This window comes from Typopeltis vanoorti, chromosome 10 (assembly GCF_054136105.1).
Source record: "Typopeltis vanoorti isolate ZY-2024b chromosome 10, IOZ_Tvanoo_1.0, whole genome shotgun sequence".
NCBI lineage: Eukaryota > Metazoa > Arthropoda > Arachnida > Uropygi > Thelyphonidae > Typopeltis > Typopeltis vanoorti.
In genome coordinates, this window is record NC_143558.1 from 19,412,501 (window position 1) to 19,425,980 (window position 13,480).

General features: G+C 36.1%; 1 protein-coding gene across 1 annotated transcript in view; it reads right to left on the bottom strand.

Moving 5' to 3' along the window:
• The window catches only part of LOC150102205 (cilia- and flagella-associated protein 36-like), a 63,603-nt gene that overhangs the window by 17,222 nt on the left and 32,901 nt on the right, over window positions 1-13,480 (bottom strand). The window contains exon 6 of the mRNA XM_090399206.1: window positions 3,373-3,462. Within this exon, the coding sequence (XP_090255332.1) occupies window positions 3,373-3,462 (90 nt within the window). The remainder of the gene's footprint in view (window positions 1-3,372; window positions 3,463-13,480) is intronic.

Genomic DNA, 13,480 nt, shown 5'->3' on the forward strand with positions numbered 1-13,480 from the left:
TTAACTAAAAACACACGTATCAACCACAGTGAAAATTATTTAATAGTAAATATTTCATCCTAAGTATCTTAGGACATCATCAGTACAGTAGTTTATACAATAATAGGAATAACATAAGTTAGGGCGCATGATTACAATAGAATCTCAATAAGCGTGCGTAACGTGTTACAGAAGTAAAAAAAAAAAAAAAAAAAAAAAAAAAAAAAAAAAACTTAATAATAATTCTTTTACACAATTTTGTATGACAATTTCCCATACTTTAGGAACAGTAAGAACGTCGTTGCGGTTTAAATTTGGTCTGTGAGGTAGAGCTTCAACACTTTCTTTATATAAACGTTCATGTTTATATAAAGATCTATGTAAAAGTTTAGACTTTTCCCAGTGGATCCTATGGTTTGGATTTCAATTCCGTGTTGAGAGAGGCCAGATTTCTGCGGTTTAAAAAGACGAATGTGGGCTTGATGTTCCGAGATGCGTTTTTGAACAGACCTACCTGTCTGTCCAAAGTAAGACAATTTGCATGAGCATGGAATCTCGTAAACGCCAGGCAACATCAGAAGTGAGAGTTTGTCCTTACGAGAAGGTAACAAGTTGTAAATTTGGTTGATAGGTTTGTAAGTAGTGGCAAAATTGTATTTCTTCATAATTTTAGAAAGACGTTCGGAGATGCCTTTGACATAAGGTATGGGAACCCTATAAACTTCTTGTCTGGTTTGATGTGTGGGAAAGTGACTGATGATGTTTTGAATTGTTTTAGGATTATATCCATGTAGGATGGCTGTATTTTTGATTACTTCTAATTCTTGGTTTAGAGATTCTTCAGAGGAGCAGAATTTGTGTGCTCTGGAAACTAGTGATTTAATAATGCCAGATTTCTGAGATGGATGATGAGCGGAAGAATTGTGAATGTAGCGACCTGAGAATGTAGGCTTGCGAAAGACAGACGTGGCGATGGAACCGTCTTCTTTTCTTTGAATGTGTAAATCCAAAAAGGAGATACCCCGTGGAGATTCTCTTTCTAACGTAAAGTTGATGCGATGATGAAGAAGGTTAATTTTATCTAGAAACGGTTGTAATTCATGTTCGGGATGATTCCAGACTGCAAATACGTCGTCGACATATCTTAACCAAATTTTTGGTTTGGGTTCAAAAGTGAATATTTTTTCCTCAAGGTGTTCTAGAAACAAGTTTGCTAGGTTTGGTGATAAAGGAGATCCCATTCCTTCTTCTTGCTTGTGTAATTTGACCTTTCCAGGTGAAGTAACCTGATGCAATAACAAACTTGAACAATTCACCTATATCAGACGGAAATTTTAGAGTTAGTAATTCTATTGTTTCTTTATGGGGAATGTTCGTGAAGAGGGAAACAACGTTGAAGCTGATTAAAAAGTCAGTTTTTGATAGTTGAATGGCTTTCATTTTTGTGTGAAACTCTGTAGAAAATTGTCATACAATTTTTTTTTTTTTTTAACTTCTGTAACAGGTTACGCACGTTTAGTGAGACTCTATTGTAATCAGGCGCCCTAACTGTATGTTATTCCTATTATTGTTTAAACTACTGTACTGATGATGTCCTAAGATACTTAGGATGAAATATTTACAATTAAATAATTTTCACTGTGTATCTTTTCGTTATGATCTCACTACAGGTTTCGTTATTTAAAAAAAAAAAAATATATATATATATATATTATTATTATTATTACGTGACACCTCGAGGAAGTCCAAAGACTCATCGAGGGAGAGTGTGCCAACAGCATTGAACGATTGAATCCCTTCCAATTACTAACCGCGCTCAAACTTGCTTAACTTTTTGCGTGAGCCATTAGTAGCAGAGGCTCTACCAATCGACCAACCTTTGCTGGCAAAGGTTGGTCGATTGGTAGTTGGATAAATAAATAGTTGGATAACTTCTTTGAAATTACATCAAGTGCACCGATAACTATTGGGATGACTTGAGTGTGTTTAAGTCACACCAGGCCAACTTTGATTTCCAGATTATTATTATTATTATTATTATTATTATTATTATTATTATTATTATTATTATTAAGCCATGTAATTATTAAGCCATGTATTAAAATTAGGCCATGTAATTGATATCCCCCCCTACAGCTTAACGACATTCAGACCGTAAATCGGATTCCTAGGAAGAGCAAAAACCAAGGCTTCCCACGACCTGCACCAGTCATAATTCATCTTAAGAGCAAGTCCACAAGAGACAATCTCATAAAAGCCAGCAGGCAGAAAAAAACCAGTTGCCAAGGACTTGAACGCACAGCAAGACAATGCACCAATCTTCCTATCCGAATATTTAACACCATTCAACCAGAATCTGTTGTACCAAGCAAGAAAAGCAAAAATGGAAAAAAATTACCAATTTTTGTGGACCAGAGATGCCAAGATATTCATAAGGAAGTCACAAACTTCAAAGCCGATACAAATTAAAAGCACAGAAGACATAGAAAGGCTGCCACTGTGAAGAAAAAAGCCTCCTAAATAGTTCAAAAAGAAGCCCACAATAAAAAAAGAACGTGAACCATCAAGACAGATGCAATAACACAGGATATATTGGCAATTTCACTTTGATCCGACTTTTCAGATCATTCATTTGACCTCCCAAAGATCTGCCTACTTCCAACACAGCAACCAAATCAATAACAAATATATGTATATATAACCAGTATCACCCTCAGATAAGCTAATTACAAAGCTTCGAGGGTGCAGTTGAGTTACATCCCAGTAGTAGTATTTATCTAACATTATTCACTTAACATTCTGTAATGAATTCTAGTAGTAAACAGAAAATGTGATAGTAATACTTCAGTTATATATTTAAGTTTAAAATTATATATTTAATTTACAATTTAAATTTAAAAAAATTATCATTATGTAAGCTGCAACATAAGTAATATTGTTTAACTTGTGAGTCATTAATAATAAACACGATTACTATGATTATTATTAGTGGTAATAATACACACTTTTTACTCTTGTGTCAATGAAAAATTCTGCAAATGATAATGATATTAAGAGTAATTATAATTCTTACTGAACCATTTTGCAAGAAAAAGATGCATTGCTGCCTAAATATTAGTATATTCATGTAATTATTTGAGATAATAAACTATAAAAAAATATTATTATTATTAATATTATTATTATTATTATTATTATTAATATTATTATTATTATTGCGTGATACCTCCAGGGAGTTGAAGGACTTCTTGTGAGGGGGCGTGCTATTTCACTAGAACTCATCGTCTCCCTTAATACTCCAAAAATTCTCCGAAATAATAGACTCTGAAATTGAAATATAAAAATCCATCACGCTACAGATGGTCTGGTATTTAAGATATTTGAATGGTTTACCTGAACTTGACCTAATGGTGGAGACTTTAGAGGTGGAGGAGCTTCCTCTTCTATTGGAGGCGTTTTTTCATGGAGAGATTGCTCTATAGCCTGTAAAAAAAGTTAAGCAATTAATACTGGTAAAACATTAAAAACATTTTTAATGTTGTGCTTAGCCTTCAGCAGTGTTACTCGTGACAGACATCTAGACTATGAGTTGTGGAAATGCTTTCTGAAAATGAAAGCTGTGCCGAACAAAACGGCCTTTTGCAGCTGCCCAATTTTTCATCCATCTAACTCGAGTACATCTAGATGTTTTTTCAATGTTTTAGGGATGGCGCCTAAAGCACCTATTATTATGGGATCAACTTTCGTTTTCTTTTGCCAGATCCGTTCAACTGCGATTTTCAAATCGCGATACTTTGTAATTTTTTCATTTTCTTTGTCATCAATCCGACTATCTCCTAGTCCTGATATTTCGATAAACGTAACACCCTTGTTTTCACGTTTTTCAACCACTGTAATATCGGGTGTATTACATTCCACGCTTTTGTCAGTCTGGATTTTGAAATCCCAGAGTATTTTGGCTTTTTCATTCTCATCCACTTTCTGGTGAACTTTATGCTTCCAATAGTCTTTAGATACTATAAACCCATACTTTTTTACATAAATGCCAGTGGATTATCTTAGCAACGTTATCATGCCTTTTACGGTACTCAATTTGTGCGATTTTGCTGCATCCACTTATAATGTGGTCTACTGTTTCTTCCTTTTCTTTGCACAATCTACATTTACTGTCTTGAATTTTTTTTTATTTTTGCCTTCATAACGTTGGTTTTAATGGCCTGTTCTTGTGCTGCAAAAATTACCGATTCTGTTTCTTTCTTTAGTGCTCCATTTCTCAACCATTGCCAGGTCAAGTTGCTGCCAGCGCTGTCTTCTACGGTGTGGAGGTATTTTCCATGCAATGCCTTATTTTTCCATCTTTCAGTTCTCACTTTTACTTGGTTGGTTTTGTATTCCAATTTTGTCTCCATGTGTTTAAATAAACCTTCTTTCCTTACCTCAATTAGAAATATTTCCGTTTTGCTGCAGATAATCATTTAAATTGCAGTTGTAGATGGCATGTACAACTGCAAGGGATGGATGTCGATAGAGCTTGGGAAGTGGTCAAAGAGCATTTACAGGAGGTTATGGCTGATTGTATACCTAGGGTCCGAATAGTAAAACAAGTAGGGGTTAAATGGATGAATAACACCATTAAGCTTGAGCTGCAAAAAAAGAAACAACTGTGGAGGGAATTTAAAGAAAGGGGGTGACCTGTAGGCACACGAACGGTATAAAGTACAGGCCCGAAGGGTAACGAGTGTGGTAATAAAAGCAAAGCGGATTATGAAAGGAAACTAGCTATGCAAGCTAAAGAGAATCCCAAACAGTTCTTTCAATGTGCTGCAAACAAGAAAAAACTGTACATGGCAAAATGATTTTAAGGAATGACGATGGTAAGGAGGTCACTGAATCAGTCGATATAGTGGAGTTACTGAGCGAGCACTTTGCAAAAGTATATCATCCAGGTGGTGACATTGAAAAAATGAAGGAACCATTAGTTTATATGGGAATTATGATGAATGAAGTGGAAGTGAATACTCTATTACAGAACCTTAATGTGAAGACATCTGTGGGACTGGATGGTATACCGGCACGGGTCTTGCGTGAAGCGGCTAAGGAATTATCAGTGCCCTTGACCATGTTGTTTAATCTGAGTCTCGGGTCTGGTTTAGTCCCGAAGGTGTGGAAAGAGGGGAAAATAGTTCCGCTGCATAAAGGAGGATCCAAGACTACGGTTGCAAATTACCGACCGATCAGCATATCAGGAGTCGTTGTCAAGGTCTTAGAGAAAGTAGTCAAGGGAAAAATACAGGAATGGATTGATGAAAATGAGATACTGTACAGGGGACAGCATGGCTTTGTGAAGGATAGATCATGCCTCAGTAGCTTGCTCAAGTTTTATAACATGGTGACAGCTGAACTAGATAAGGGTAATGGGTTTACAGTGATACTGCTGGACCTGGCAAAGGCGTTTGACAGGATACCACATGGAATTCTTATCTGTAAACTACAACATATGGGAATGGATATAGGGTTGGTGAAATGGATAGGTAGGTGGTTGATGGAGAGATATCAAAGAGTAGTTTATTCAGGAGTAGAGTCCAAAAGACGGCCTGTGACTAGTGGTGTGCTGCAGGGTTCTGTTCTTGGACCACTGCTGTTTAATCTGTTCATTAACGATATAGGGAAGGATCTAAGAGGAACAGTTCATTTGTTCGCTGATGATGCAAAGTTAGGTAGGGCAATAGTGAATGCAGAAGATGTCAAAATCTTGCAGGATGACTTGGCTAGATTGGAGTTCTGGGCTAAGGAGAATGGATGTCAACTTAATGTGACAAAATGTAAGGTTATGCATTTTGGGGTGAAAAGATTAGCAGCAGTATACCACATTGGTGGAACTCTACTCCAGGAGATTGACGAGGCCAGGGACTTGGGAGTGTTTTTGGATAGGGAGATGAAGTTTAGGGGACACATTGCAAAAGTAACTAAATCAGCTCATCAACTCACTTGGTTGTTGAAAAATACCTTGACGAGCAGAGACAAGCAAGTTATTGTTCCTCTGTACCGAGCCTTGATAAGACCTCATCTCGACTACTGTGCCCAGATTTGGTCACCTCGTTTCCTTCTTGATGGGGAGGAGGTGAAGAGGATCCAGACGCGAGTGACTAAGATGATTGCGGGTCTATGAAATGAACCATATGAGAACAGGTTGAAGATTTGTGGGTTTCAGAAATTAGTTGATAGGCAGAAAAGGGGAGATATGGTTGAGACATTCAAATTGCTAAAGGGTTTCTATAGGATTAATTCAGAGGATATTTTTGAGAATAGGACTGGTGGTGAGAGGACTAGGGGCCATCCATGGAAACTGGGCAAGAGTGTGGTTAGCAAGGGTGTTAGAGCTAGGTTCTTTAATTTTAGAGTGGTAAATGAGTGGAATAAGCTGCCAGAGTCTGTTGTAGGTGCTATTACGTTGAGTGAGTTCAAGGCAAGGTATGATAGATACTGTGAAAATGTCGTATAGTTGTGTGGACATGATGTTTAGGGCCTCCCTCGATGAGTCTAAGGACTCCCTGGAGTCGCCCGAAATAATAATAATAATAATAATAATAATAATAAATTTCGTTTTTCTTCTTCAATAACTTGCTTCACTTGTAATAATCCTCTACCTCCTTTTTTTGCGTGATGGATATAGTCTATCAATGTCACTGCGAGGATTGAGGGCATGGTGCATTGTCATTAATTTTCGAGTTTTTCGGTCAAAATCTTCCATCTCTAGCTGGGTCCATTCAACAATGCCTTCTGAATATCTCAGAACAGGTATGGCCCAGGTATTAATTGCTTTCCAGCATTAAGCATTGACTTAAGTTTTCTTAATCGTCTTATGTATTCTGCTCTAGTCTTTCTTTGATCTTATTGTGCAGAATTTGTGATGCTTCTAAAACTCCCAAATATTTGTAGCTGTCTTCGAATTTTATTGCCTTGATTATTTCACCATTGAGCAGTTTGATTTCGTTCAGATCTTCAAACTTTCCTCTTGTTATTCCAGCAATTGCACATTTCTCTAAGCCAAAATCCATTGATATATCTTGACTGAATATGTGCACAGTGTTTAGCAACGATCCGAGTTCATTCTCTGATTTTGCATACAACTTCAGATCGTCCATGTATAAAAGATGAGATGTCTTTGCACTCTTTTACGCAGTTTGATAACCATGAGCAGTTTTATTTAAAACTCTCTCTCTCTCTCTCTCTCTCTATATATATATATATATATATATATATATATATATTTTTTTTTTTTTTTTTTTCAGAATTCATTTTTACTCGGTTGGAATCTTATTAAAAAACTTTAATGACTGATACCGAGAGATAAAAAGATGACAAGATATATTTGAAAAGATATTACTAGTACACTAGTTTCGTTGAATTGATCAACATCTTCAGGCATCACAATCAAAGAAATATATAAGGAATTGCAGAGACTTAAAATTGTAATAACAGAACAAGTACAAAAAGACAGTAGCGTGTTTGAAGACAAAATGCGAGCTTGAGTTCCAAATAAACGTATACTACGCGCTGTCGCGAGTGCGCCAATACTGAACAGAGGCAACGTGTGCGTCAGAGAGATTCAAACTTATGCTGTTATTGATATGAGAAGAATCTAGAAAAATTTCTCTAGATTCGATAATCTTTCTCTCGAGTTCATCATAGCACACATGGATGTTAGAAGTTTGAGTCCAGTTCACAATGTGTTGGCGGCCTTCGTCTGAGTTAACTGAAAAGAGAACGTGGCTAGAGAGAGCGCTGGCTCTAGTCCTGTTATAGGAGATATCTCTACGGTGTTCTTCCAAACGTAGAAGAATGGATTTAGCAGTCTGGCCATACCATGAGTTTCCACAATCACATAAAATCTTGTACACTCCTGGAAACTGAGTTGGAAGATGTTTCTCTTTAGGTTTACTAAGTATTGAACGAAGTTTTGGGAGCGTAGTGAAACAAGTTTTGAAGTTAAACTTTTTGAGAATTTTTGCCAGTTTTGGTGAAAGAAAGAGCTGATGTAAGGCAAAGAGATGAAGGCTCTGGGGGAAGAGGGATCTTCAGAAGTATTTGAGTGACTGGGGGAAAGAAATTTGTCAATTTTCTTAGGAGAGAAACCATTATTAATAAAAGTTGTTTTAAGAAAAAGGAGTTCATTTTCAATTTCTGTTTCTTCTGTAAGTAAAGATTTGGCTCGGTGAGCTAAGGTGGAAATAATACCAAATTTTTGTGGGGGATAGTGATGGGAGGCAGCATGAAGGTATCTGTATGAGTAGGCTTTCTAAAAATTGAGATTTTAATACTCTCAGCACATCTGGTAAGTTTCAGGTCTAAAAAAGGGAAGGCAGTCATCGGATTCCAGTTCGAAGGTAAAAGAGATTTTGTCATGACACTTGTTTAGGTGGTCTAAAAATAAATTGAGGTTTTTGACACCGTCTTCCCAGATGAGGAAAATATCATCAATATAGCGATACCAGAATTTTGGTTTAAGATGGAAGGAGTTAATAGCTTTTTCTTCAAAATCGTTGAGAAATATATCTGCGAGAATCGGAGAGAGCGGGCTGCCCATGGCCAGACCTGAGTTTTGTAAGTAGATCTTATTGTCATATTTGAAGTATCCTGACTTTATGCAATGGGAGAGAAGAGCAAAGAGTTTTTTGGTAATTTGTTCTTAAGAAGATCGAGGACTTCTTGAGCAGGTACATTTGTAAAGAGAGAAACAATATCCAAACTGGCCATTAAAACTGGTTTTTTTTAAGTTTGATATCCTTGCTTTTAGCAAGAAAATCTGCAGCGCTTTTAATATGTGAAGAGGAAATTCCAGAAAGATTTCTTAGAAAATTCGCGAGATATTTGGAGAGGTTTGTTTGGAACTTAAGCTCGCAATTTGTTTTCAAACACGCTACTGTCTTTTTTGTACTTGTTCTGTTATTACAATTTGAAGTTTCTGTAATTCTTTATATATTTCTTTGATTGTGATGTCTGAAGATGTTGATCAATTCAACGAAACTAGTGTACTAGTAGTATCTTTTCAAATATACCATGTTCTTTTTATCTCTCGGTATCAGTCATTAAACCTTTTTCATCACACACACACACACACACACACACACACACACACACACACACACACACACACACACACACACACACACACACACACACACACACACACACACACACACACACACACACACACACACACACACACACACACACACATATATACTGACTATAACCGAGACTAGAAAAACAATTAAATTTATTCAAAACGCAACATTTTCATCGGATTGTCGACTTCTTCAGGCGTGGGAACAAAGAAAGCAAATAAACACTATAAGAAACATCGTATCACTATAAAAACGATTATTATAAAATTCAGTTAACTTTGAAACTGTAGCTACAGTCCGTGTTGAAGTTCTATTGTTAAGTAGCTGCGTGCGTCTGATTTCACGCGTGTGCCAATATCGGATATCAGAGCTGAAAGAGTCCGGTGGATTATAGCTGAGGTTATTATTTATGTGATGAGGGTCCATAGTAATTTCCTTAGACTCGACTATGCGGCGCTCCACCTCGTCACGGCATATATGAAGGTTTGAAGTTGTTGTCCAGTTTATCTCATGTTGACGGCCTTCATCATTTGTGTTTACTGAAAACAGTACATGGCTAGACAGGGCACTTGCTCTAGTTCAGTGGTCGCCAATGTTATATCGATCCCCAGGGGTCGATATAACATTGTTAGGGGTCGATAGAAAAATATAAGACATCATTGTACGGGTAATATTTAATTCGCTTAGCTTGAATTATCTCCATCCTGAATGACAACGCAATTAAGAGTGAATCATGGGAACAGCGACATGAATAGGACCTGTAAGATGGAGCAAGGCCATGAAAATAGTTACGGAGACAATCAAGTAGACCAAAATGACGTATATTTACCAACAAGCGTCTTTTTTGCTTGTCCTGTCATAATTACGTAATAGTAAAATAGAGGGGATCGATAAAAGGTCAAGAAACTCTTGAAGGGGTCGACGGTCAAAGAAGTTTGGCGACCCCTGCTCTAGTTCTTTTGTAGGCAATGTCCCTCTGATTTTGTACACTCCTGGGAATTGTAGATGATGTGAGCTTGTCTGTATTTGCTTAAAATCGATCTTAGTTTAGGAAGAGTAGAGAAACAGGTTTTTATGTTGAACTTTCGTAAAATTCTTCTTAGTTTTGTGGAGAGCGAGCTGATGTATGGTAAGGAGATATAACCAGTGGTGAGCTATAAGGGGCTCGCGCGAGCCCTTTGTTAAATTTTTCTCAAATTTGCGAGCCCTTGTTCTTGTTTAATAATCTTGTAGAACTAGAAAATACCACCGTGGAATGTATACATGCTACTATAATAATGGCTACTTTAAATTCATATGGATTTTCTGATAACTATTTAAAAAATCATCTCATTGCATTTTGTTCTGATGGAGTTTGTGTAATGTTTGGAAACAAATCAGGTGTTGCAATCAAACTTCTACAAAAATTTCCCAACGTTGTGATTTGGCATTGCGTAGCTCATCGGTTACACTTAACATTAGTCGATTCGACTAAAAAACATTAAAGAAATAAATCATTTTGAAATATTTATGAATAAATTATGTTTTTTATCATCAATCACCGAAAAATCAGCGAGAATTAAATACGATTGCAAAACACCTTGGTATCGAAATTTTAAAGATCGGCCGTGTGTTTGGACCACGATGGGCAGCTTGCAGTTTGCGAACGGCTCTTGCTTTGTGGAGAAATTACCCAGCTTTATGCAAGCATTTCATCGAACGATAAATATAAGGGCTTTTTAAACCGACTTCTCAATTTGGAATTTTTAAAAGATCTAGCATTAATGATTGATATCCTACAGGAATTATCATATCTGTCAGAGCTGTACAAAGTCGCAATATAAGTTTATAAAGGCTAAGTTAGGATTCTTTTTTTTTTTTTTGGCTTGACGATGCGAGCCCTTTGTTAAAATTTCCATAGCTCACCACTGGATATAACCTTTGGGGTTGTCTTGTGTTTCTGAGTTGTTTTGATGATGGTATAGATGCTTATTAATAGTTTTCGTCGAGTAGCCATTACTTGTGAAGGTTCTTTGTAGATGTTGTAGTTCATTTTTTAGATCTTCATCATCTGACAGTATAGATCTAGCACGATGTGCTAGAGTTGAGATGATACCCACTTTCTGTGCAGGATAGTGATGTGAGGACTCATGCAGGTATCCATCTGTGTGTGTAGATTTTCTAAGGATTGAGATTTTAATAGAATCAGATGTCTTAGTAAGTCTTACGTCCAGGAAGAGAAGAGATCCATTTTCTTCAAACTCCATTGTTAATTTTATATCTTGGTGAAAAGTTGTTTAAATGATTTAAAAAAGACTGAAGGTTATCGGTGCCATGTTCCCAGATAAGAAATATGTCATCTACAAATCTCAGCCAAATTTGTGGTTTAAGAGTAGCTGAGGAGATTGCCTTTTGTTCGACATCTTCAAAAAGATGTTGGCTAATATAGGAGACAGGGGCTGCCCATTGCCAATCCCTTATTTTGTTTGTAAACATTTTTCTCGTATTGAAAGTAGCTGGAGTGAACACAATGTGATAGCAAGGAAAATATCTTTTTCGAAATTTTGTTCTTTAAAATATCGAGAATTTCTTGAGGTGGAACGTTTGTAAAGAGAGCCACTACGTCAAAGCTCACCATGATATCTGAAGGCTGGAGTTTTAAATTTTTGATTTTCGAGACGAAATCTGTTGAGGTTTTTATATATGAAGAAGAATTTCCTGGAAAACCTTTTAAAGATGAAGCCAGAAACTTAGAAAATGATGTGCTGAAAAGTTGTGATAATCACCATGAAGGAATTGATATATATATATATATATATATATATATATATATATATATATATATATATATAGAGAGAGAGAGAGAGAGAGAGAGAGAGAGAGAGAGAGAGAGAGAGAGAGTTGTGATAATCACCATGAAGGAATTGATATATATATATATCAATTCCTTCATGGTGATTATCACAACTCTCTCTCTCTCTCTCTCTCTCTCTCTCTATATATATATATATATATATATATATATATATATATATATATATATATATATATATATATATATATATATATATATATATATATATATATATATAATCAGTAATCATAAAAATAAATAAATAATAAAAACTGGTCGTCTAATTAAAATTCAATTGCTACTATTGAAGTAAAATTGAAATAGCTGAGAGCTGTTGATAATCCTTGTTCTTTCTATATTTTTTTCAAAAGAATTTACATGATATGATCTGAAGTTCAAATTTCGTCCATAATAAAAATTCCAGTTCCAAATCGAAAATCAGGAATTATTGATTATTATTTTTTCTTAATTAGAGAAAAATTCTCAAACTCCGAGGCTTCGTATCTGGTTTGTAAATTTCTCACTCAGACAGTTTTGAATGCATCGTTCAAAATATCTAGAGTGAAAGAACAATAATTATTTAGCAAGGAAAAATTCCTCTCAATAAATTATCAAAACGAGATTTGTTTTCCAATTTTTGACGTACGATGATGTGCTGAAAAGTTGTGATAATCACCATGAAGGAATTGAGATAGAACCATTTAACTTGCACAGTATGTTACATGTTCCCCACTTCGTGGGGAACATGTAGAATATGTGCAAGTTAAACACTTGTTACAACGCTACTGTATCATTTGCAATCCTCTGAGAAAAAATGTATTTCCTTTGTTGCAAAAACCAGTCCTCAGCTGCAGATATGACTTCATCATCATCTGTGACAAACTTTATTCTTTTCAAGTGTTTTTTTTTTTAATTTGGGAATACGAAATAGTCATATGTGGCCAGGTCTGGCAAACAGGGTGGGTGAGATAGACATTGAAAGCCCAAGTGTTTATTGTCCGCTGTGTTTCATGAGCAGTGTGAGCAGGTGCATTGTCCTGCAAAAGAAACACGCCTCTGCTCAGTTTCCCATGGCATTTTTCCTTCAGCACCTCTTTCAATTCATTCAGCGCTATTGAATAAACTGCTGATGTAACCGTTTCACCTTTTTTGAGGTACTTAGTAAGGATTACAGCCATCCATATACCGAAATACAATGCCAAGAATCTTCCCTGCTGACTTTTGGGTTTGGAACTTTTTTGGCCATGGAGAACCTTTGTGTCTACCTTCATGAACTGTTGTTTGGTCTCTGGATCATAGTCATGAAGCTATGTTTCATAAACAGTCACAATATGAGCCAAACACATTTGCACCGGATTTCTCAAAATGACCCAAAATTCCTTGAGATGACAGCACGTGTTCCCTCTTTTGGTCAGCATTCAAACATTTGGGAAGGGATCCACTTCGCTGATAGCTTCTGCAAGTCCAGATGTTGATGGATAATAACCCTAACTCGTTCCCTAGATATCCCCATTTGTAATGTTCTGGCTAATATTCGTCT